General features: G+C 42.2%; 1 protein-coding gene across 3 annotated transcripts; it reads left to right on the top strand.

Annotated features, from left to right (window-relative positions):
• The first annotated feature begins 20 nt into the window (after nucleotides 1-20).
• Nucleotides 21-25,782, top strand: LOC124289119 (general transcription factor IIH subunit 1-like). Of its 3 annotated transcripts, XM_046725718.1 has the most exons (15): nucleotides 21-152; nucleotides 516-571; nucleotides 1,486-1,672; nucleotides 5,606-5,807; nucleotides 7,597-7,693; nucleotides 12,213-12,278; nucleotides 13,024-13,117; nucleotides 13,620-13,769; nucleotides 14,873-14,952; nucleotides 15,428-15,673; nucleotides 16,567-16,773; nucleotides 19,097-19,187; nucleotides 20,702-20,817; nucleotides 21,550-21,642; nucleotides 21,966-25,782. In XM_046725718.1, exons 3-15 carry the CDS (start codon nucleotides 1,519-1,521, stop codon nucleotides 22,047-22,049), a joined length of 1,680 nt encoding a protein of 559 aa, XP_046581674.1. In that variant the 5' UTR covers nucleotides 21-152; nucleotides 516-571; nucleotides 1,486-1,518; the 3' UTR covers nucleotides 22,050-25,782. The 3 variants fall into 3 exon arrangements, with proteins under 3 accessions (XP_046581674.1, XP_046581676.1, XP_046581673.1); XM_046725720.1 differs by lacking the exon at nucleotides 516-571 and having other exon boundaries at nucleotides 1,489-1,672; XM_046725717.1 differs by lacking the exon at nucleotides 516-571.
• Nucleotides 25,783-26,715: the final 933 nt, after the last annotated feature.

The following is a 26,715-nucleotide window of genomic DNA, read 5'->3' as shown; positions in this document are numbered from 1 at the left end:
AAAGCTCGATTCCGGTTGTCGTAAATAGGCATGTCCACCGGCAAGTGCGTGTTGTTTTTGACGATGTTTATTTTCATGATTTAGCCTAGAATTATCTAGTCTCTGCTTGCTGTGTAAAGGATGGTGTCAATGAAAAACTGATCTTTGAAAAGGTGAATAAAATTTCATTTGAGAAGTTTTGTAAACCAAAACGTCAAAGTAGTTATGCAAGGAGTTCCCGTTGACATTGTCATTTTCAGTGCTTTACTGTTTATGACTTTTAACTTTTTTTGACTTCACTTTATTCTTGTCAACGAAAGGGTGAACTTAATAGCATACGAATCCTTATATACAGGCCATATACAAAGTAAAGTCAATTGCTTTTTATATTTTTACACCCCAGTTATTAGTATTTCTATTTATTTGGCGATTTTGTGTTCTTCTTGTCTTAACATTTTGTTTATAAATAGCCGTATAAAAGTACCATCATAACTGGAAAAGTGAAGTAAAAAAAGATATATTTTTTTTGCTCTAAGAGGTCCAAATCGCCTGTGTGGTGTAGTGGATAGATCGTCCGCCTGGAAAGCTAAAGGTCAGTGGATTGATTTACCTACTGTATCATACCATAAGGTGTTGAAAGATGGAACTTCTTGTAACCGTCCCAGGTGAATTCAGGGGATAAATGAAGGTTGGTTCGGAGTTTGTAAAATGTGTTTTTGAATTGGGTGTATATGTAACTGCAGCATGGCTAGATAGAACAAGTATATATGGACGACAACTTTAATTCTAGAGCATGATGTTTCGATACAGTTTTTTGTATTGTTTTCAAGTATGAATGTTACAGGGAGAGAACAGGTGATATATATACAACAGAAGACCAATTAACAAGGCTGAGGCAATATTAACAATGTGATGATAACGAATACAGGGATAACAAAGAATTACAGGGATAAACATGGCTTCTAATTGCCTGAAGATCTGGTGTAGTAAAAGCACATACACAGATGCATGTTGCTATGTTATGAAGATAATAGTAATAATAATGTGCTTTGTCCAATTATCAACCAAAAGCATTCTGAAACCACTGCATAATTGTAATGGTTATAATGTGTCGTCATATGCGTAGGGGTGGTGGGATAGCCTAGTGGTTAAGGCGTTCGCTCGTCACGCTGAAGACCGGGTTCAGTTACCCACATGGGCATATTGTGAAGCACATATCTGGTGTCCCCAACATGATATTGCTCGGGGGGGAATACAAACTCACTCACTCATTATGCATATGATGTTACAGTTAGTGACAATAGTACGCCCACTTGCGCTTGCCCATGCACACACTCATATATATATTTATATATATTTATATATATATATATATATTTGTGATGTAAATTTGATTTCACTGAAAATGGTACGAGCTAACTACCCATGTTAACATGGTTCCTTATATATCAGTACCACTGTGATATGTCTTCTTGTTGCTTCAAGCCCCAGCATGTGTTGTTTCAGTAGTGATCTCCCAGGCCATCTGTCCCCATCGTCATGTCCAGGTCATCTGAGGAGGTGCTGCTCATAGTCAACCATGTACGACAAAAGAAAACTGATGGAACACTGTATCTCATGGGCACCCGCTTGGCATGGATGCCAGGGGGCAAGAACTCTTTCACCATCAGTCACATGTATGCCAACATTAAAAGTAGGTTTTCTTATTCTAGCTTCATATTTTAGTCTTGCATCATCAGTGTTCCTGTTTACTGTGAAATAGGACCGATCCAAAATATTTATTATAGCAGTATTTGCCAGTCCAGTAAATCAGTAAATTCTTTACTGACCATAAACACAGGCCATGAAGAAAATTGTATTGACACTGTACTTCTGTGTAGAAATCATAAAAGGAGGCATGGTGTTAGATGTTACTTTGCCAGCTATTTCAGTTTGGGATCCTGTATTTCTCTTCAACCCACCCATAAAGATCCAGATCAGAATTTGATTTCAACAACCCATACTTGTCTGAGAGGTGACTAACAGGATCGGGTGGTCAGACACACTGACTTGGTTGACACGTCATCATATCCCAGTTGCGTAGATCGGTGCTCATGCTTTTGATCACTGGATTTCTGGTCCAGACTCCAATATTTAAAGACCACTGCCAGACACCTGTACAGTGTTAAACAACAAACAAACATTTCTCTTCAACCAAAATGTAGTCTGGATAAGATCTGTACTGGTGAAGTTCTAGATTATTGTTGATTATTTTGTTATTGCATTTACACCCTTGTCACAATAAGATAATTATTCAAAATTCACTCAAAAGTTTTCAGTCTGTGGAACATGTTTTTAATGTTTGTGATGGGATTCACATTCAGCATAACTGTTGAACTTTGTATAAGGTTTATTTCATCATATCAAGAAGGGGGAGTAGCCTTGTGGTTTAAAGGAGAATACGAACGAAAACAAAACTTTTGATATATTGTAAAGGATATTCTAAAAATCACATTCCGTGATTAAAATTGAACAAAAAGTTTGTAAAATAGCAATAAAAACACAAAAACGTACTCATATTCCGCCTATTACGGAAACACCGACAGTTAATGAGCAGAGGGGGTATCACGTGACATGACGTCATAAGTGCCTATTGCTGATGGCTTCCTCTTTGATTTTACCTCACAACTTAACAGTGTCCGTGGATTCTGAAGCAGCAAAAGATGTCCCTGATTCATTTCTGAAATGGATGTTAGACTGTATCAATACGATCCGATTTTACATCTTGCAAAACAATCTTCCACTGAAGATGAAGAAGAAGAATCAAGCGAAACGAAGGCACCGCTTGAGGTCAAAATAAATTTAAAAATATACCATATCATTTAACAAGATTTGTCAGCAAAATGTCATACAGTTCCAGCCAGCAAACTCACCCCTATAAATATATGACCAGTCACTAAGAATTATTTTAAAAAAATGTGATTACAGTTCATTTTGTGTCAAATGGGTGACTGTAGGGTGTCTGGGATTTAGAAACAAAATAATTCAGACGAGGGAAAATATAAATTATCTGCTTCAAAAATTACACTGGAATTATATTTTGTTGAAAAAAATTAGGATCCTAGTTCTCATTAATAACGTATCAAGTCTCGATACAAGATCCCAGCCTGGTTGAGCAGAGATAATATTCGCGACGCAGATAAGTTATTCCCCGAAAACTGGTGAATTATAAAATACTAGTCAGGACAACGTATGTTCCCCATTGTTATCCCCTGCAACGCGTTTTGCGGGGGGTATTAAAATGGACTCTGTCCGTCGTCCGTCCGTCCGTCCGTGCACATTTGTCTTTTCCGGAGCAGAACTCTAAAACCTTTCAATATGTCATCACCAAACTTGGCACATAGATAGATCTGGTGGTGTACTGGTGCCTTTGGGTCGTTTTGGAATTCTGAATAAAACATTTTTGGCGTTTCCATGGCAACAAGTTCGACTTAGAATGAAATTAGTGGTAGTGCACTTTTCCGGAGCAGAACTCTAAAACCATTCTATGTTTCTTCACCAAACTTGGCACATACATAGATCTGATGGTGTACTGGTGCCTTTTGGTAGTTTTGGATTTCTGTATAAAATATTTTTTGCATTTCCATGGCAACAAGTTTGACATAGACTGAAATTGGCGATAGTGCTCCTTTCTGGAGGAGAACTTTAAAAACCTTTCAATACTCTCCTTCCACTTTTGTATATACACACCTAAATATTTGACATAATTATAACTCGTAGACATAATCATCATGAGTATTTTGCCATTGCGGGGGATATTGATGACTTTGTCTTCTTGTTTGGTTATGGAATTAGTTATGGTACTCGGTCATAGCCTTAGAATGACATCCTGTCAGCCAATGAGAATACAGAACAACTTTCACGGCACACACTACTGACAAATAGCGAGTCTGATGCCGACGTGCGTAATTGGACAAAATGGAAAACAATGAAAGCAACAAGTACTTCATGATTTGCCGTTGTATTCGGCAATGTTTAGAGTTGACTGCATCATTTAACGCTCCAAACCGAAAAGAACATTATAGCGAAACATTTTGAAGCTCATGTGAAATCCCTTACTAATTTTGATAATATATATCTCATGTGTTCCAGTCGAACTGCCCCAGCTACAAAATACCCCAGCAAATTTGGTCATTCATTCTAATTTGTTCAAATTTATTTATAATGATTGAATATATGCCGTAAATGCATAGGTTTTGTCAACTTATTATGATATAATGTTCTTCATATAAAAGTTATTAGGAAGTAATATTTCTGATAAATGTTTCATCAGTAAACTCATAACTATGTATATACTTATATATGAAGAACATAATATCAAAATTGACAAAACTATGCATTTATGGCCTATATTAATTCATTTTAAATAAATTGGGGCATTTTGACTACCCCACTGGGGCAATTTGACCAAATTTGCTGGGTCATTTTGTAGCGAGGGCAATTCGACTGGCATTCGGACTTGATTTAATTTATGTTAAAAATACCACTGACAGTAAGTTGTTACAGGGAATGATGGAGTGTAATTAATGAATCTCGTGGGTACTTTTTCCTTTTTCAGCCTAGCTTGGGGATTTCCATACCCCATGCGTGCATGTCTCTTTCATATGCGACTGACTCGAATGATTGCCGAATTTCTCCTGCCGAAATCTGTCATTTCACTTGGAAAACGGAAGAAATGGTGGTTCTTTCCCATGTTCGATGATGCCGTGCATCCCCAGCCAACGCAATACACCATCGTACCATTTACAAAAACGACAGAAACAACACGATTTGTACTAATGTAGCGCTTGGTCTTTGGCAATATGGCGGACTCCAGGCACATTTGACGTCACGAGCAGAAAGGTCACGTGGGTTCCAGCGAAATATGCATAATGGCCGAAGCTGAGATTTACAGAAACTGTTTTCGCGATTAAAACATAATTATACATAATTTTTAATTGAAATTTTCGGAATATGTTTCTGATGACTTTATCTTTCACCCATCAAATTATTGCAATTCACTCGTATTCTCCTTTAACTAAAGCATTCACTCATCATGTCAAAGACCTGCATTCAATTCCCCACATGGGTACAATGTGTGAAGCCCATTTCTGGTGTCCCCGGCCGTGATCTTGCTGGAATATTGCTAAAAGTAGCAGTAAAACCAAACTCAATCACTCACTCATTATCAAGAAAGAAGGAACACATGTTTAACAATATCTGTTGATACTTGGGGACTGTATGAAAGGTGAAGTTAAGTGAGGTGGTCCCTGCTTTGTATGTGCTGTTATATGGGTATTATTGCACATGTTATCATGGAATAGGATTTGTTTACACTGTGTATCACAAAGATTATTTCCAGTAATATCTAGAGATGGGCACACAGTACGTAATGCTTGGGGAGGTTGACTAGCATGATGAACATGGAGGGCACCCTGTCCTAGTGTTGTATATGGTGTAGGAATGGTGTGTGCTCACACTGTCTGATGCTGAATTTACTATTTTACAGTCACTATGACCAAAGTATAATTGCTCCCATTGCTTGTGTTTTGGGGTATTCAGAATATGGAGTCTAATTATTACTTATAAGATTATGTAACAATTGCAGCACAGAAAATTTCACCAGACACCAAAGATAAGGTGCAGCTGCAGCTGGTGATGCACGATGGTGGTGCAAACACATTCCACTTCAACAACGCTGAGGGACGGGCTGCACAGATCAGGGATCGGGACAGCGTCAAGGAGCTGCTGCAGCAACTGCTGCCAAAGTTCAGAATTAAAATAAGCAGTGAACTAGAGGAAAAAAACAGGTACTTGTGCTTCAAGTGACACAGAGCTTAAAGTACAGTGCCTTGAAACATATCATCTGTTATGTTATTGTGGTATGTGTAATTGCAGTGATGCCTGCCCAAACTGGCACTCCACGGGACCGAAATAAAATGCCGGTTTAGACAGGATGCCGGATTAGACAGTGACGTTCATTTTCAAACATGGCTGCCATTTACACTAGCCAATCTCTTTATTCCTGATTATCTAGCGTGCCGAGAGGAGTGTATTGGATTAAGGCCCCCTTGATTGGACTGCTCATACCCATGCCGGCTTAGAAGCATTTGATTCACTGCGCAATCAGTACTTCCTGATTATCTAGCTTGACAAGAGGATTAATTAGTGTATTGGATTATGGGAGCTTGATTGGACTGCTGATACCCATGCCGGTGTTAATTACAGTTAAAATTGCTTGTTGAGACCGGAAAGCGTGCTGAAATACGGAATAGACAGGTGCAGGATTAAACAATGTTTTAATGATCATAATGTCGTTGTAAAAATGGCGGGACCAAAATTTTATGCCAGTTTTGACAGTGTGCCAGATTAGGCAGGTGCAGGTTTCACTGTAGTTGTTTAGAAGCTTAGAAACAGCTACTATATTACTAGTACCTGTCATCTATCCATTAGTTGTCCACAACATACCCTTGACAACGGATGGTGATCCACCCTTCTGTTGTCAGTTATGTTGTGGTCAAGAAATGGGTAGATCACATCTGTTGTCATGGTTATGTTGTGGTCAAGAAATGGGTAGATCACATCTGTTGTCTTGGTTATGTTGTGGTCAAGAAATGGATAAATCACATCTGTTGTCATGGTTATGTTGTGAACAAGAAATGGGTAGATCACATCTGTTGTCATGGTTATGTTGTGGTCAAGAAATGGGTAGATCACATCTGTTGTCATGGTTATGTTGTGGTCAAGAAATGGAGAAATCACATCTGTTGTCATGGTTATGTTGTGGACAAGAAATGGGTTGATCACATCTGTTGTCATGGTTATGTTGTGGTCAAGAAATGGGTAGATCACATCTGTTGTCATGGTTATGTTGTGGTCAAGAAATGGGTAGATCACATCTGTTGTCATGGTTATGTTGTGGTCAAGAAATGGGTAGATCACATCTGTTGTCATGGTTATGTTGTGGTCAAGAAATGGGTTGATCACATCTGTTGTCATGGTTATGTTGTGGACAAGAAATGGGTTGATCACATCTGTTGTCATGGTTATATTGTGAACAAGAAATGGGTAGATCTTCTGTTGTCAGTTATGTTGTGAACAAGAAATGGGTAGATCACATCTGTTGTCATGGTTATATTGTGAACAAGAAATGGATAAATCACATCTGTTTTTTTGGTTATGTTGTGGTCAAGAAATGGATTATATTGTCATGGTTATGTTGCGGATATTAGATGTATATATTACCTGTCATTATTTATTGTTTCAGCATTGTTAAGTAAACTTTAGGCTTACCATATTTACTCTGTCTGTAAGGTGAGATAATTGTGTAGGGTATACTTTGTGCCAGAGAAGAACCTGAAGAAGAAAAAATATTTTCGATTATTCATTATTGTGTTAGTGCTGTTTGAGGATATTAACAGTCGCAAACAGACGTTTTCAAAACAATATTTGGAGTGTAAACACTGTTACTTTAATGACATTAACCCAGATTACATATAATTTTTGGCCTCTGTATTTTATTGACCTTGTAGATGATAAGTCTGACATTTGTCTTAATCCTCTGAATACCATGTACTACTGGTTATTGTTGATTTCCAGAATGCTGCAGGAAGACCCAGAGTTGTTTCAGCTGTACAAGGACCTTGTGGTCAGTCAGGTGATCTCTGCCGAGGAGTTCTGGGCTTCACGTGCTCATGTATGTATCTTGTGTGCTGACACTGAGTATAACCATATCGCCTCACTTTAGTGTCACTGCCTGTTTGTTTGGTAGACATGGTAGAAGTACTAGAACAGGAAGAGAGGACCGCATAAACCATAACGCCTCACTTCCTGTTTGTTTGGTAGACATTAGGGGTGGGTATTGCAGAGAATTTTCATATTGCGATATATTGCGATGCGAAAGCATATATTGCGATATGTATTGCAATATATTGCAAGAAGTATTTTTAAACAAAAAACTACTTATAATCGAGTTAATGCTTGATTTATAAAGCATGAACACAACAAAATCACTATGCTTGATTAAGCTTTAATAAAAACTTTTAATCATGGCAAATAAAAATGTAAATAGTATTTGGCACAAATGAAACAAGGAAATATCTGAAGATTTCCGAGTGTTCCGTAGTTTTCTGAATGCAAGTCAAAATACCGGTTTTCGATCATGGTATCGCAATGCGTATCGTTTTCATGTCTGAACCGGTAAATACCGGTAAACCGGTTATATTGCGCAGCCCTAGTAGACATGGTAGAGCAAGGGAGGGAGGACCATATAAACCATAACACCTCACTTCCTGATTGTTTGGGCGGTGGGGTAGCCTAGTGGTTAAATCGTTGGCTCGTCACGCAGAAGACCCGGGTTCGAATCCCCACATGGGTACAATGTGTGAAGCCCATTTCTGGTGTCCCCCGCCATGATGTTGCTGGAATATTGCTAAAAGCGGCGTAAAACCAAACTCAGTCAGTCAGTCCTGATTGTTTGGTATACAGGGTAGAACAGGGAGAGAGGACCACGTAAACCATAACACCTCACTTCCTGTTTGTTTGGTAGACATGGTAGAGCAAGGGAGAGAGGACCAATTGGGTAAAGTATACCACCTCACTTCCTGTCTGTTTGGTAGACATGGTAGAACAGGAAGAGAGGACCACATAAACCATAACACCTCACTTCCTGTTTGTTTGGTAGACATGGTAGAGCAGGGGAGAGAGGACCAATTGGGTAAACCATACCACCTCACTTCCTGTCTGTTTGGTAGACATGGTAGAACAGGAAGAGAGGACCACATAAACCATAACACCTCACTTCCTGTTTGTTTGGTAGACATGGTAGAGCAGGGGAGAGAGGACCAATTGGGTAAACCATACCACCTCACTTCCTGTCTGTTTGGTAGACATGGTAGAACAGGAAGAGAGGACCACATAAACCATAACACCTCACTTCCTGTTTGTTTGGTAGACATGGTAGAGCAGGGGAGAGAGGACCAATTGGGTAAACCATACCACCTCACTTCCTGTCTGTTTGGTAGACATGGTAGAACAGGAAGAGAGGACCACATAAACCATAACACCTCACTTCCTGTTTGTTTGGTAGACCTGGTAGAACAGGGAGAGAGGACCACGTAAACCATAACTCCTCACTTCCTGTTTGTTTGGAACCGTCTCTGTGGTGTAGTGGTTAGAGCGTCGCCCGGAGAGCAGGAGGTCGCGGGTTCGATCCCCGACCGCGTCATACCAAAAGACGTTAAAATATGGTACTTGTTGGTCCCTGCCTGGCGCTCAGCATTAATGGGTACAACAAGGACCGGTCGGCTCGGAGTCAGTATAATGTGTTTGAGTGGGGTATTCATGCTTCACTGCGGCATGGTATCTCAGTGGGCTAGCACTATATAAACCAGCTTAAGTCTGGGCTAGTACAAGCAGCCGCACATACACAAACGCACGCATGCACGTCGTCATATGAGCGAAATATTCTCAAGTACGACGTTAAACCCAATTTCACTTCACCTCACCTGTTTGTTTGGTAGACATAGTAGAGCAGGGTAGAGAGGACCAATTGGGTAAACCATAACACCTCACATCCTGTTTGTTTGGTAGACTTGGTAGAGCAGGGGAGAGAGGACCAATTGGGTGAACCATAACACCTCACTTCCTGTTTGTTTGGTAGAAATGGTAGAGCAGGGGAAAGAGGACCAGTTGGGTGAACCATAACACCTCACTTCCTGATTGTTTGGTAGACATGGTAGAGCAGGGGAGAGAGGACCAGATAAGCCATACCGCCTCACTTCCTGATTGTTTGGTAGACATGGCAGAGCAGGAGAGAGAGGACCACGTAAACCATAACACCTCACTTCCTGATTGTTTGGTAGACATGGTAGAGCAGGGAGAGAGGACCAGATAAGCCATACCGCCTCTCTTCCTGATTGTTTGGTAGACATGGCAGAGCAGGGGAAGAGAGAACCACGTAAACCATAACACCTCACTTCCTGTTTGTTTGGTAGACTTGGTAGAGCAGGGGAGAGTGGACCAGATAAACCATACCGCCTCTCTTCCTGTTTGTTTGGTACACATGGTGGAGCAGGGGAGAGAGGACCACGTTATCCATAACACCTCACTTCCTGATTGTTTGGGCGGTGGGGTAGCCTAGTGGTTAAATCGTTGGCTCGTCACGCAAAAGACCCGGGTTCGAATCCCCACATGGGTACAATGTGTGAAGCCCATTTGTGGTGAACCATAACACCTCCCCACCATGATGTTGCTGGAATATTGCTAAAGCGGAAGAGGACCTTTGTTTGTAGAAACCTCAGTCAGTCAGTCCTAATTGTTTGGTATACAGGGTAGAACAGGGAGAGAGGACCACGTAAACCATAACACCTCACTTCCTGTTTGTTTGGTAGACATGGTAGAGCAAGGGAGAGAGGACCAATTGGGTAAACCATAACACCTCACTTCCTGTCTGTTTGGTAGACATGGTAGAACAGGAAGAGAGGACCACATAAACCATAACACCTCACTTCCTGTTTGTTTGGTAGACATGGTAGAGCAGGGGAGAGAGGACCAATTGGGTAAACCATACCACCTCACTTCCTGTCTGTTTGGTAGACATGGTAGAACAGGAAGAGAGGACCACATAAACCATAACACCTCACTTCCTGTTTGTTTGGTAGAAATGGTAGAGCATGGTAGACATGGTAGAGCAGGGGAGAGAGGACCAATTGGGTAAACCATACCGCCTCACTTCCTGTTTGTTTGGTAGACCTGGTAGAACAGGGAGAGAGGACCACGTAAACCATAACTCCTCACTTCCTGTTTGTTTGGAACTGTCTCTGTGGCGTAGTGGTTAGAGCGTCGCCCGGAGAGCAGGAGGTCGCGGGTTCGATCCCCGACCGCGTCATACCAAAAGACGTTAAAATATGGTACTTGTTGGTCCCTGCCTGGCGCTCAGCATTAATGGGTACAACAAGGACCGGGTCGGCTCGGAGTCAGTATAATGTGTTTGAGTGGGGTATTCATGCTTCACTGCGGCATGGTATCTCAGTGGGCTAGCACTATATAAACCAGCTTAAGTCTGGGCTAGTACAAGCAGCCGCACATACACAACGCATACGCATGCACGCCGTCATATGAGCTGAAATATTCTCAAGTCTGACGTTAAACCCAATTTCACCTCACCTCACCTGTTTGTTTGGTAGACATAGTAGAGCAGGGTAGAGAGGACCAATTGGGTAAACCATAACACCTCACATCCTGTTTGTTTGGTAGACTTGGTAGAGCAGGGGAGAGGGACCACGATTGTTTGGTAGAACCATAACACCTCACTTCCTGTTTGTTTGGTAGACATGGTAGAGCAGGGGGAAGAGGACCAGTTGGGTGAACCATAACACCTCACTTCCTGATTGTTTGGTAGACATGGTAGAGCAGGGGAGAGAGGACCACATAAACCATAAACCCCTCACTTCCTGATTGTTTGGTCTGGTAGAGCAGGGGAGAGAGCAGGGGAGAGGGACCTCGTAAACCATAACGCCTCACTTCCTGATTGTTTGGTAGACATGGCAGAGCAGGGGAGAGAGGACCACGTGAAACCATAACACCTCACTTCCTGTTTGCTTGGTAGACTTGGTAGAGCAGGGGAGAGTGGACCAGATAAACCATACCGCCTCTCTTCCTGTTTGTTTGGTACACATGGTGGAGCAGGGGAGAGAGGACCAATTGGGTAAACCATAACACCTCACTTCCTGATTATTTGGTACACATGGTAGAGCAGGGGAGAGAGGACCAATTGGGTAAACCATAATGCCCCTTTTCCTGTTTGACTGGTAGTCATGGTAGACATGGAGAGAGGACCAGGTAAACCTTAATGCCTCATTTCCTGTTTGACTGGTAGACATGGTAGACATGGAGAGAGGACCAGGTAAACCATAATGCCCCATTTCCTGTTTGACTGGTAGACATGGAGAGAGGACCAGGTAAACCATAATGCCCCATTTCCTGTTTGACTGGTAGACATGGAGAGAGGACCAGGTAAACCGTAATGCCTCATTTCCTGTTTGACTGGTAGACATGGTAGACATGGAGAGAGGACCAGGTAAACCATACCGCCTCATTTTATGTTGTTTTGGTACATATGGTAGAGAGAAAGGACCACCCACACCATCTATTTTGGAGTCAGTATTTGCCTTCTTGAGCTACTATTGCTATCATGTCTGCTATCTCTTTTGTAGAAATTTACGAACTCCACAAGCAAACCAGAAACTAAGCAAGTTGTTGGGATTTCTCCAGCGTTCTTGGTAAGTTAGTTTCAACTTTCTTTGAAGTCTTCTTGCTGAATGTTGTTGTGAATGTTGTTCGAATGTGAAACCCAAGTTTGTTTGAGCTGATAAAGTTAATGCCCAGGCAAGCAGACGGTTCAAAATCCACCAGAGATAGCCAGGCCAACTGCATCTTTTAGTGTGAACATAGTGAATGCTAAACAGTTTCTGATGTCATAAGGTGGTTTATATACTGCAGGCAGATATCAAACAGTTTCTGATGTCATAAGGTGGTTTATGTACTGCAGGCAGATATCAAACAGTTTCTGATGTCATAAGGTGGTTTATATACTGCAGGCAGATATCAAACAGTTTCTGATGTCATAAGGTGGTTTATGTACTGCAGGCAGATATCAAACAGTTTCTAATGTCATAAGGTGGTTTATGTACTGCAGGCAGATATCAAACAGTTTCTGATGTCATAAGGTGGTTTATGTACTGCAGGCAGGGGGCTGTGGGGTAGCCTAATGGTTAAAGCGTTGGCTCGTCACGCCGAAGACCCGGGTTCGATTCCCCACATGGGTAAAATGTGTGAAGCCCATTTCTGGTGTCCCCCGCCGTGATGTTGCTGGAGTATTGCTAAAAGCGGCGTAAAACCAAACTCAGTCAGTCAGTCAGTAGTGCAGGCAGATATCAAACAGTTTCTGATGTCATAAGGTGGTTTATGTACTGCAGGCAGATATCAAACAGTTTCTGATGTCATAAGGTGGTTTATGTACTGCAGGCAGATATCAAGCCTCAAACAGATGGCTGCAATGGTCTGAAGTACAACCTCAATGCTGATATCATCGAGTCTATCTTCAGGACATATCCCATGGGTAAGTATACGCATCCAGTAAATTCCATCCTTCATGTTGTCTTACTGAGTCACTGTAGTTTGAACTTGTTGGCATGGAGTATACTGTGTCTCAGGTGACTGGTCAAGTTATGCTGTGGTATGATCTCATTAAAACTGACATTGGTTGGGGCTAGTACAAGCAGACACATACAGGTACGCAGCATCCATTGATGTACGTTCACATTGGTATACAAGTGCTGTGATCTTAAAACATGATGTTAATCCTCACCTCACCTCACCTCACCTCACCTCACCTCACCTCACTTCACCTCACCTCACCTCACCCTACCTCACCCCAAAGCCATCCCTCGCCTTGTCGATGCAGTATTACTAATTCTGGCATTAAACACTTCTCAGTTGTCATAAGATGTGTGTAAGACTGCTACTCACTGGGAACTGTTTATACACTTGATGGTTTGGATCTTATTTCATGACATTCTGAATTGAAGCCTACTTAGTATTGAGACATTCTTGTGTTCCAGTGAAGAGGAAGCATGCTGAGTATGTGCCACACAAGATGACGGAGAGTGAGTTCTGGACCAGGTTTTTCCAGTCCCACTACTTCCACCGAGATCGCACACACACCGGCACTAAGGATCTGTTTTCTGAATGTGCCAAGAATGATGATGAAGGTAAGAGAGGAGTGTAGTTATCCATTCCACCATGAATGTAAAAATATCATGATTCTGATTGGTCCATCAGAGGTTTCAAATCATAATAACCACCTCCAACTGAAACAAGTGATATTTATGTGATCTGTACTCAAAATTTGATAATCCAACATTCCCATTAATCCAACAATTTGCTGTGCAATGGACGATGTCAGATTATCAAAACTTGACTGTATCATACAGACACCATGATAGAGGAGGTGATAATTGTGAACCTTATTCAGGGTGGAGTCATTTATTTTAGGGAGGTGGGCATACGACCAATCTCATCTGCCCCACCCATGCTACCCACATGATAAATGACCTGTCTCTAACATCCAGTGTGCTATATACAGTGGACTCTGGCAATATGGGCCTCTGTAAACACCGGCACTCTGTCTACATCAGCACAAAGTTTCAGTCCCGGGAGAAAGGCTCTTAATTATCATTTAGAAACATCTGTAAACATCGGCATCTGCCTACTCAGGATATTGGCATTGTTTTTCAGTCCCAACGAAGAAGTTGTTATGAAAACGAATCTGTAAAAAACGGCACATGAAGGACGGTGCAACCCTTTGATGCAATTAGGTCCAAATGATGTAACAACCCACTTCGTGGTTACTTCAGAGATTATTCAGAAACGGGAAGTGTCAATCAGTTTCTGGTTAATTAGTGAGTTGTACGTGTCACTTACATAGAGTAATTAATACATGTAGTGGGCAGTTTGATTGTAAAAACGAGCAAGAGTTTAGTTGATTCGAGGGTATTTAAGGTAAAATCGTATAATGTCAATAGTGTAATAGTCAGTAACAAAAAGTGCAGCTGATAGAAGATTTTCTTTTTCAAACATGTTGTTAATGCTAAAGTGACAGTACGACAGTGAACTTCCTGTGTGCGCTGGTGTCATAAGCGAACTTGCAACCTGCCTAAACCGCCACTCTGTCAAAACCGGCAGTTTTATTTGGTCCCGAGTGATGCCGGTATTGACAGAGTACACTGTATAAGTTCTTGGTGACCGTTAAGAAGGAACTACTTCCAGCACTAATTTGTGTGACAAAGTGAAGGTCAACAACCTGATGTTTCAGATATGAAGGAGGAGATCAGTCGCAATGTGTCAGACCCACTGATTGATCTGTCCCGGATTAGAGACACCGCCATAGAGGAGGTACGCAACTATCTCACACATTTGTCACTTTCCATATGTTTCACTATACATGTTCACAAACTGATGTGTCTTGGATGATATTTTTCACTTGTTCCTGATGGAATTGTAGGACCTTTTGTTGTCTTAAAGATGCAGGGGCGGTGTGGTAGCCTTGTGGTTAAAGCGTCGCTTGTCACGTCGAAGACCCAGGTTCGATTCCCCACTTGGGTACAATGTGTGAAGCCCATTTCTGGTGTCACCTGCAGTGATATTGCTCACTCACTCACTGATGCAGCAACATCTTCCTGAATGTCCGTGTTGCATTTTGTTCTTTGCCTGTTTTTTGCAATATTCACTAAATGAAGGCTGACTGCCATGTCTTCTTGAAGGTCAACTTTCTTCAGCATTCATGTAACAGACATCAGTTGTGTTCACATTATCACATAGGGCCTGTGTATGATGTATGTTAACATACTTCTGGTATTTGATTCAACAGGGTTATCGTGGAATGGTTGAGGACAGCCGGAAGAGCAATAATGTCACCAACTTGTCAATGATCCGCCGCTTCAACCATCACTCTACGATGGTTTTACGGGCGTATGAAGTGAGTACAAGCAACAGCTCCCTAGATGAATCTTCCAAGACAAGCAATGGGGAGAGCAGTCTTCAGAACGGCAGTTCTGTGGAGGTAGCCACACCTTCTACCAGCAAAGGTCATTCTGGGGAACCTGACAGTAAGAAGGTATGGACACAGGGCACTCACTATTGGATGATTAGGATAAATTCTAGTTAATGTATTCAAGGTTATGGCCATTTTATTTGCAGATGAATAACCTACAGTGGATAAAGCATTGCCTACTATACAATTTGTATAGCCCACCATCTGTGTCACACCATCACTAAGTAACCCCATCTATGTGTCACAACATCACCCAACACCACTCACGTCACATCATCTATGTCACACCATCACCCAACACCACCCTTGTCACACCATCTGTGTCACACCATCACCCAACACGATCTGTGTGTCACACCATCACTGAGTAACACCATCTGTGTCACATCACCCAACACCACTCATGTCACATCATCTATGTCACACCATCACCCAACACCACCCTTGTCTGTCACACCATCACCCATCACACCATCACTGAGTACCACCATCTGTGTCACACCATCTGTGTCACACCATCACCCAACACCCAACACGCATTTGTGTGTCACACCATCACTGAGTAACACCATCTGTGTCACACCATCACCCAACACCACCCTTTGTCACACCATCTGTGTCACACCATCTGTGTCACAACATCATCCAACACCACCCTTGTCACATCGTCTATGTCACACCATCACACAACACCACCCTTGTCACACCATCACCCAACACCACCCTTGTCACACCATCTGTGTCACACCATCACCCAACGTCACCCTTGTCACACCATCTGTGTCACACCATCACCAAACACCACCCTTGTCACACCATATGTGTCACACCATCACCCAACACCACCCATGTCATACCATCTGTGTCACACCATCACCCAACACCACCCATGTCATACCATCTGTGTCACACCATCACCCAACACCACCCATGTCATACCGTCTCCTTTTTTTCAGAGAAAAATCCAGGAGAAACTTGAGTACTCGGACCTTCAGAATGATCTGAGGTCGAACCACGTGAACCTGCGACTGGGGAAGATGGAGCGGTACCTGCACGGCCCCACGCCTGTCATGGCTGCCAAGTATACCACCAGTGAGAATGTCATGCAGGCTTTACGTGCTGTAGGAGAGGAGATACAGCACTGGAACCCCCAGCTCACTCAGGTAATGGTTTCACTTAGACCATAGTCTGTCATTGCCATAGGTTCATGTGTTGAAGCATACCAGTTGAGTCAAAAGCAGGTTTTCCTGAGCATCTCCGTATGATCCCTAAGTTGGAGAGGAACACTTTTTATGGATAGACGACTTTTGTATTGCAATAGATGTGATGTGTCAATGTAGATGCTAACGCTATTATCAAGCAAGGTTATATGAAGGGTATTTGAGTTCATACAATTGAAGAGGTTGATGTACCGTGTGATGTCATTACTGATAGTTGTTGTGATTACAGATAATGGCTACGAAGCCAGATGGACAAAGGGTAGGGAAGGGTTATTCTTGATTGACTTTGATTAGATGATGGTAAGCCATAGGGATGTAATAACCTTGATTAGTGTTGATTGTTGGGTTCAGTTCTTTGAGGTTAATTGCCTCTATGAGTTTTCTCATCTCATAGTCTGACCGGTTGTTATCTACACTGAAACGCTGCATCTATTGCGAAAAGGATGTTGTCTATTCATAAAAAGTGTTCCTCTTCATCATACCAGCTTCTAAATACCACTTGTGTTGTGGAATGTAAACATTTATATGGTTAAACACTTTGTTTAATGTAGGTACTGAAGTTGGTCCTTGAACTTTTATGTAACTATCTGTTCGTTCAGTTGAAGCATTGTCTTTCTTGTCTCTGGCATCTCTCTTATGTACCCCTCATCACCTACACCTGACCTGGAGCCTGGGTTAGAATAGGCTCCGGGAGTCTGGGTTAGAATAGGCTCCGGGAGTCTGGGTTAGAATGGGCTCCGGGAGTCTGGGTTAGAATGGGCTCCGGGAGTCTGGGTTAGAATAGGCTCTGGGAGACTGGGTTAGAATGGGCTCTGGGAGTCTGGGTTAGAATAGGCTCCGGGAGTCTGGGTTAGAATGGGCTCCGGGAGTCTGGGTTAGAATAGGCTCCGGGAGACTGGGTTAGATTGGGCTCCAGGAGTCTGGGTTAGAATGGGCTCCGGGAGTCTGGGTTAGAATGGGCTCCGGGAGACTGGGTTAGAATGGGCTCCGGGAGTCTGGGTTAGAATGGGCTCCGGGAGTCTGGGTTAGAATGGGCTCCAGGAGTCTAGGTTAGAATAGGCCCGGGAGACTGGGTTAGAAATGGGCTCCGGGAGTCTAGGTTTAGAATGGGCCCGGGAGCCTGGGTTAGAATGGGCTCCGGAGTCTGGGTTAGAATGGGCTCGGGAGTCTGGGTTAGAATAGACTCCGGGGAGTCTGGGTTAGAATAGACTCCGGAGTCTGGGTTAGAATAGGCTCTGGGAGTCTGCTAGATTAGGCTCGGGGAGTCTGGGTTAGAATAGGCTCGGAGTCTGGGTTAGAATGGGCTCGGGAGGAGTTAGAGTAGGCTCGGGAGTCTGGGTTAGAATGGGCTCGGGAGACTGGGTTAGAATGGGCTCCGGGAGTCTGGGTTAGAATGGGCTCCGGGAGACTGGGTTAGAATGGGCTCCGGGAGACTGGGTTAGAATAGGCTCCGGGAGTCTAGGTTAAAATAGGCTCCGGGAGACTGGGTTAGAATAGGCTCCAGGAGACTGGGTTAGAATAGGCTCCAGGAGACTGGGTTAGAATAGGCTCCGGGAGTCTGGGTTAGAATAGGCTCCGGGAGACTGGGTTAGAATAGGCTCCGGGAGACTGTGTTAGAATGGGCTCCGGGAGTCTGGGTTAGAATGGGCTCCGGGAGTCTAGGTTAGAAATGGCTCCGGGAGTCTAGGTTAGAATGGGCTCCAGGGGTCTGGGTTAGGATAGGCTCCGGGAGTCTGGGTTAGAATGGGCCCCGGGAGTCTGGGTTAGAATAGGCTCTGGGAGTCTGGGTTAGAATAGGCTCGGGGAGTCTGGGTTAGAATGGGCTCCGGGAGTCTGGGTTAGAATGGGCTCCGGGAGTCTGGGTTAGAATAGGCCCCGGAGTCTGGGTTAGATTAGGCTCCGGGAGTCTGGGTTAGAATAGACCTCCAGTAACTTAGTCCAGTCATACAGGTTGAAATGGATCTGGTGGTCAGGCTTGTTGACTGGGCTGATAATGTGTAGTTGCTTCCTGATGGTGTGGATAGGTTTTGACAATATCACTGACTTGTGTAGAGGCTGCTGTACTATGTCTAGGATATTCCAATAGATAAAAACCTACAGCTGATGGTTTATCTCCCCTTGTCTACTGCAGGTAGTGCTGTGTTAAACAACAGACAAAAGTTCTACAGCTGATGGTTTATCTCCCCTTGTATACTGCAGGTAGTTCTGTGTTAAACAATATACAACATTCTACAGCTGATGGTTTATCTCCCCTTGTATACTGCAGGTACTCCAAGGAGGCCAGGCTATGAGCATACTCAGTGAACTGTCACCAGGGGGAGCTCTCATGAAGGGAACCAGTCAACAACAGTTACACCGTAAGTACACGTCACCTGGATACAAGCACAGACTACAGCAGGGAGAGCATGAGTTTGTGGATCCATTCCACTGGAGAAGGCATGCCACACTGTTAACATTATATGGCTTTACCAAGTATTATTTGCCTTGTTAATGGCACAGGCCCCCACTGCGGGTCAGAAAATCGATAAACTAAGCCCCGGTTTACTATCCAGCCCCCCTACTATATAACATGTTACTATCCAGCCCCCCTACTATATAACATGTTACTATCCAGCCCCCCTACTATATAATATGTTACTATCCAGCCCCTACTATATAATATGTTACTATCCAGACCCCCTACTATATAATATGTTACTATCCAGCCCCTACTATATAACATGTTACTATCCAGCCCCCTACTATATAATATGTTACTATCCAGCCCCCTACTATATAATATGTTACTATCCAGACCCCTACTATATATAATATGTTACTATCCAGCCCCCTACTATATAACATGTTACTATCCAGCCCCCTACTATATAACATGTTACTATCCAGCCCCCTACTATATAACATGTTACTATCCAGCCCCCTACTATATAACATGTTACTATCCAGCCCCCTACTATATAACATGTTACTATCCAGCCCCTACTATATAACATGTTACTATCCAGCCCCCTACTATATAACATGTTACTATCCAGCCCCTACTATATATGTTACTATCCAGCCCCCTACTATATAATATGTTACTATCCAGCCCACCTACTATATAACATGTTACTATCCAGCCCCCTACTATATAATATGTTACTATCCAGCCCCCTACTATATAACATGTTACTATCCAGCCCCCTACTATATAACATGTTACTATCCAGCCCCCTACTATATAACATGTTACTATCCAGCCCCCTACTATATAACATGTTACTATCCAGCCCACCTACTATATAACATGTTACTATCCAGCCCCTACTATATAACATGTTACTATCCAGCCCCTACTATATAATATGTTACTATCCAGCCCCCTACTATATAATATGTTACTATCCAGCCCCCTACTATATAACATGTTACTATCCAGCCCCCTACTATATAACATGTTACTATCCAGCCCACCTACTATATAACATGTTACTATCCAGCCCACCTACTATATAACATGTTACTATCCAGCCCCCTACTATATAACATGTTACTATCCAGCCCACCTACTATATAACATGTTACTATCCAGCCCACCTACTATATAACATGTTACTATCCAGCCCACCTACTATATAACATGTTACTATCCAGCCCCCCTACTATATAATATGTGAAGGTTCATCATAGAAATTCAGCAACATCATCGAAATCCGGACAATTGCAATGTTATTAAAAAAATGATATGATTATCACTTGTCTGTGTTTAAATAAATAATATGACTATCACTTGTCAGTGGTTAAGCAATTGTTATGATAATCACTCATCAGTGGTTAAGCAATTGTTATGATAATCACGTGCTGTAAACACTGGGATACACTGTTGTAGAGATGATTCCCCGCGATGTCCAGGAGGAAATCAAACAACAATACAGCGCTCTTTGTGAACTCCTGCGACACTTCTGGACATGTTTCCCTCCATCGTCAAAGTTTGTCGAGGAGAAGGTGAGTCAGATTGGCTGCTGCTGCCAACATTTTGCACTTTTCTATAGATTAAGTTTCATAATGTTACCGCTACGCAAAACTAGATAACTATCAGTTCTCACATTTTGGGCAATGGTGCTCTTGGGCTTGGGCCAGTTTTGTGTGTGTGTGTGGGGGGGGTGTCAGCAAATTCCATTGTCAGTTTGCTAATATATTTCGCTTACATTAAATCTGGAAAGTTTTGTGCCATGAAATTACTGCATGTGCCTGGCTTGAGCGTCAGTTGCTCATTGGTGACACCCTGTTCAAATTATGACATGATGGAGTGGTAACAAAGTCTCAGTAGGCAATTTGATAAGAAGTGGCTAGTGAACTATCTTGGTCCAACTGTTCACACTGAGTGAAAATGTTTGATTAAGGAAACGCAGAATGTGAGGGATTACTTAATTAAATCTTGTACTGGCAAACTAACCATGTGTTTTTTCAACACAAACAAATTCAAGTTCTTACACTGTTTGTTGATCTGTTAACCTTTCTGTGACATGACTTTATGACGCTCATAGTTTTCACAGTACTTTCCTGCTTCCAAACGTTCAAGATTTACAGTAAACTTCCGTAACAGTTTACTCTAACAGCCTGTGATGTAACTGTATTGTTGACTAGTGTGGTATGGTGTGGTGTGTGGTGCGATGCGGTGCCTGCATAGTTCCTGGTTACTAGTCATACATCATACATGTGACATTGTGTTTTCAGATAGGAAAAATGAGGACAACTTTAGAAAAGTTCCAGCTTGCAAAGCTTAACCCTCTGAAGGCCAAACTGGCATCGTACCATTACTCTGTGGATGTAAGTGACAACTGGGTGATATCAGTCAGTACAGCAGCTATATTACAGAAATACTCTTACTTTCTTTGATAGTACCCCAACTAATGCTTGTTTCTGTGAAGCTAACCAAATTAAAGTAGGTTTATGTAAATCTACCAAACTAATATGAGTTTCTGTGAATCTGCCCGAACTACTTTTAGTATCTTTTAATAATCCCCAATCAACTTTCTGTGAATCTACCATTAAGTTTCTGTGAATATACCAGACCACTGTTAGTTTCTGTGAATCTGACTACTTTTGCACGTTGGCTGTCTGTAATGACCTTGACCTGTTTGTCTCCGCAGCTGTGCGGGCACATGGAGGAGATGCTCCAGGCGGCCTACAACAAGTTTGATGCTTGGCAGGCTAAGAAGCTCAGTCGCAGATGAGAGGGACTTCTACCGTGTTTACGGTTTCATTTGGTGCTAAAGTCAGACAGTGCAAACTGCATGTGTAAAGACCAGTCCATGGTCCGAACAGAATGGACAGTCAATTATATGCATTGACAGCTCTCAGTGCTTTAATACACCACTGTGTGCACTGGGTTGTGAACATGCTCCTCTTGTATGGGTAATATTGAGTAGTGTGAAAGAGATGAAACTCGGTAGATATGAGCATGATTGGGAAGATACCAGTATTTATCTGGGACTGTCAGACTGATGATGCACAGAATATGTGAGAACATTTGCTGTGATGACCAGGTGCCTTGGATAAGTCCGTGGTATTTTCAAGGCTTGTGTTGCTGGAGGAAGAGCTGTGAGGAGCTGACTGGTTATGTTTAACAGTCAAGTTTCCCTGATTTCATGGGATGAAATTGTCGCCATTAACATGACACTGCAAGTAGGGGAAAGGAGGAAAAGGTTGAGAAACTGGATTCCATGGTTACCAGGTGGAGATGAAAAAATTTGCAGGGAGACATGGCAGATATGACATCTTGCGTGTGCTGGAATGGGTTCCGGAGGCATCACATCAGGAGGGGGAGACTGGCTGCTGAGAGAGAACCATGGGGTTGGTGGAAGTCACGCTGAATCCAGTATTGCCAGTTCCTTCACAAGTGTAACACAAAATGACTTTGTAAAGGACCGTCTCAAATGTATGGGCCACGCAAGTTGAGGTGTACAAGGGCTTTATAGTGAACACAAGATAGCAAAGTTGATTGAATATCATAGCCTGATGACTGTGTGTAACTCACTGTCACAGTATATTGCCTACTGCTGGTACTGTAGAAGAATGGTTGGAATGTTGGTCACTTCAACATCTTCAAAAAATGATAAAAGGTCCTAGACCACTTTGTGTGAGTTTATCAAACCAGTTTCAACTAAAGTTTAGAATATATATATAAAAGTAAGGTATTTCTTGCTGAAAACTACCCAGCAATAAGTGATCTGATGTCACATTGCTTTGTTGGGAACAATACAGTATACTGGTAGTCGCAGTGACCTCACCAATTGACAACGTGATGTCATATGAGCAAAAGGCTGATGTCAGGGTCTCAGAGTGTCTTGTACTAAACTGACAACAAGCAGTATGCAATGTTATATAGAATTACCAACTTGGTATTCACTGTCCCCTGTGAATGAATGTGGTGAGCAGTCAAGGAGTCTGTTCACATTAGACATTTGTTGTGCAGTTCCTTGTGACATGAGACTGATTGATTAATAGTGTGCTGATATTTACAACGTGCACAGATGGTAGATATTCCAGATTGCCTGTTGTATATCCTTTCTAGCTACAAGTATATTTGTACGTTTACACTGTATGCCAGAAGTCTTTGTGTTACAATGTTTGTGAGTGTCTATAAGTGATGGTTTGCGAATGTGATATTTCTTCATACATACCACAACACACTAGACATTGTAGAAGGTTCATAGTGCTGTAGAGACATGACTCGTCAATACTGAACACTGCAGAGGTTGGGAAAACTCTGTTAGTTATAGACTTATATACCTGTTTGGGTTTGTGACCCCCAAAAGCAACATCTGGTAACGCCATTGCATTTTCAGGTCCACAGAAACAGGCATTGGCCTGATATTTGTCGGTACTTGTTTGATTTTATAACAGACAATAACTATGTCAAACAAAATATACTCTTTCTTTAAAATTGTGTTGTTGGAAAATACTGGCACTTTGATTGAGAAGGTAAAAGTCAGAGTTGCTTCCCTTGTTATCCAAATGACCTTAACTGAAAGATGTAAGGTGTTTTATGATCATCTATACCTTCTTATTGAAGATTAATTAAATGCCTATATGTCTAGGTTATACGCAGATGAAACATTAAGAATAGCAGTTATTTCATACATGTTAAGGTGAGGAAGTTGCCATCCCCATAGTCTTTTTGTACATGACATTAAATGTATCACTGTCACCATCATCTGTGGTTATTGCCTTGACAGTCATCTCATCTCTACCATATGCCAACATAGAATTACATTGTGATTGCCAGCAGCGTTGCTTCCATCAGAAGGAGGTTTGGAGAAAAGCATGTTGGAGTAATTTATTTTCCATTTTAGGCAACTCAAATGCCAAGATAAATTAACAGACATGGAAGTCAGTATATGTTTCTGTTGAATAACAACTGCCGCTTTCAGGCATATTGTAATGGCAGAGACTTTGCCTTTGGTGATAATATTAATTATGTGTGTCATTTTACAAAAGTTATCTGGATTGACACAATTACTGATTTGGTTATGAGGCCATGGCAGAGAATCAGTGGTCAGGGTATGAATGGGAATTCACTGACCACAATGGTGGCAAGGTATGGCAGATAGTTTTCACCACCAAGGAAGACCTGCTTTTAGGTGTCATCTGGCGTATTGTGTTGAGAGGTTAACACCACTGGTACCAGGGTCTGTACTGGATCAGATGTGGTCACTTGCTGGAAGGGTAATAGTGTGTCATAGTAACCAGCAGAAAATATACACAATTTCCATTTTTGATAATTTATTATTCATTTGCTGAATTCTATGCATATCTTGCATTTATCTTCCATGAGAAATGTTTTGGAGGATATTAGTGTTTATAATATATGACACCTCAATGTTAATGTTAACATGGATGCAGTGCTCCATCCTGTCTGAGATTACCCATGTAGGTTGGGTATCTCTAACCTCACTTGTAGCCTTGGGCTCCATCTTTTCCATTGTCTTTTTCATAATCTGCCACTCACATTCAATCCGATTGATACCTGTTCTCATATCATGGTGCTGACAAATAGTTCAAAGCTTCTGATAAACACATCAATTTTCTTTTCATATTTTAGACCAGTGTTAAAACAGTTAAGTTCTGTGTTTGGCTGACCTTTGCTGACATGGTATACTCAACATTCACTCTTGTCAGTTGTGTGTAAACCTACATTAAACCTACCTACTGCTAATACTGCCTAGGACTAGGAGAAACACTTAAGTTTGAATCAAGGTCATGTCTTGGTTTCCTGATGTATGTCATTATGGTTACTCAATGAGTATTTTGTTGATGACTGTATTTAGCATGTTCAGTGATGCTGGGCATCTTTACTAAATATACTGTTATACATGACAGGAGTTGCTTTACACCTTGGTAGTGTACCACAAAGAAAATAACATTGATGTAAGAATGACAGGCCATTGTTGGTGGAACAATCACATCATTCTCATAAGAAAGGTTCACATATGGTAGAAACTTCAGGTAGAACTAGAAACTTCAGGTAGAACTAGAAACTTCAGGTAGCCTAGTGGTTAGAAACTAATAGTCAGTCAGATTGTTTTTATTTCTCCTGGGGAACAATGTGCAGTGGCTTTCCTCTGGAGATGGATGAGAATGTTAAATATCCTGCACCCACTTGGTGATAGCAACAAGATGGAGCCCTGGTCCAAAGGGACAAGATGGAGCAGTGGTCCAAAGGGCCATGGTCAGTAGATCTGTTTGGTTCCAGATTTACCAGGTTTGGTGGTACTTCCTCACCTGATTAATGTTTTCTCTCACAATAAGCTGACACAATAAGTTAACCACTGTTCCTCTCTGCTGGCAATGTCTACAGCAATGCACAGACAAGAATCTGTTGATAGTATATCATGTCCATGTTGTTTGTTGAAACTTTGTTTACATTATCATCAATCATGACATTAAAATATCCTATACAGTGAACAATAGTATTTTCTCAGTGTATGCCTGCGAGAGACAGGGCAGGGCGGAAGATAGACTGATCGATCAATCGATTGATTGATTGCAGCAGAAGGCCTCTTCTATGTCAACTATCCAGAAGTAGTTGAGATACTGCTAATATCTCTAACCTTAACAGTGATGTAATTAGTGACGTCATTAGTTCGGACAAGAACTACCGGGGATATTTTTAAATAACGTCATCTGAGGGGCATCCACCATACTTACTGTCCCATTGTTTAGTCCACATGTCCGTCACGATCGAGGACGCAGAGACTGATACCTGGCAGCCAGACGACTTGATTAGATTGTTGGCGAGAAGCATTGGATCAATCCCCCTTTAAAGCTTGATCGCTAGAACAATTAAAGGACGAATGGACCGGACATCATGCCACGACTCACGACTGTAGTGCCACGTGTAGTGCCACCCCATGACGATCCGTGTTAGAATTGACATATGTCATTGTATCACAATTGCGTAGATTGATGCTCACTGGATTGTCTGGTCCAGACTCGATTATTTACAGACCGCCGCCATATAGCTGGAATATTGCTGAGTGCGGCGTAAAACTAAACTCACTCACTCATTCACCCCTTACGAATCGTCATCTTGCCAACAGACCTCAATGGTGAACACAAAGTCGAAACCGGTGTCGTCGTGACTGGTCACTCGTCATGTTTTCATATGAGTCCCGACTGACTTTGCACTTCCTTGATGATCGCGGTCGTGAATGAAGCCTGTCTGAGACCTGATGAGGGATGTAGCGGTGGATCGGTTGTGGTGTCGGGGTAGCATCACTGCCTGACCAAACCCCACTACATCCTGTGCAAAGAAGGGTCAGTGGTCACTACTATAGACAATATACTGACTGCATGACAACATGGTGATGTCCCAAACCGTGATATTGCTGGAATATT

This window comes from Haliotis rubra, unplaced genomic scaffold (genome assembly GCF_003918875.1).
Source record: "Haliotis rubra isolate DU_JTF1 unplaced genomic scaffold, ASM391887v1 Scf433, whole genome shotgun sequence".
In the NCBI taxonomy this organism is placed as follows: Eukaryota; Metazoa; Mollusca; class Gastropoda; order Lepetellida; family Haliotidae; genus Haliotis; species Haliotis rubra.
Note: the sequence above shows the minus strand (reverse complement) of the source record. Positions and strands in the feature narration are given on the sequence as shown.

What these genes read in the sequence shown, in the direction of transcription:
- LOC124289119 (XM_046725720.1), top strand. Translation starts at nt 1,519, where the DNA reads ATGTCCAGGTCATCTGAGGAGGTGCTGCTCATAGTCAACCATGTACGA. An exon ending in CTTCAGGACATATCCCATGG is followed by an intron (nt 13,118 to 13,619) that starts GTAAGTATACGC and finishes CTTGTGTTCCAG; the next exon opens with TGAAGAGGAAGCATGCTGAG. An exon ending in TGCCAAGAATGATGATGAAG is followed by an intron (nt 13,770 to 14,872) that starts GTAAGAGAGGAG and finishes CTGATGTTTCAG; the next exon opens with ATATGAAGGAGGAGATCAGT.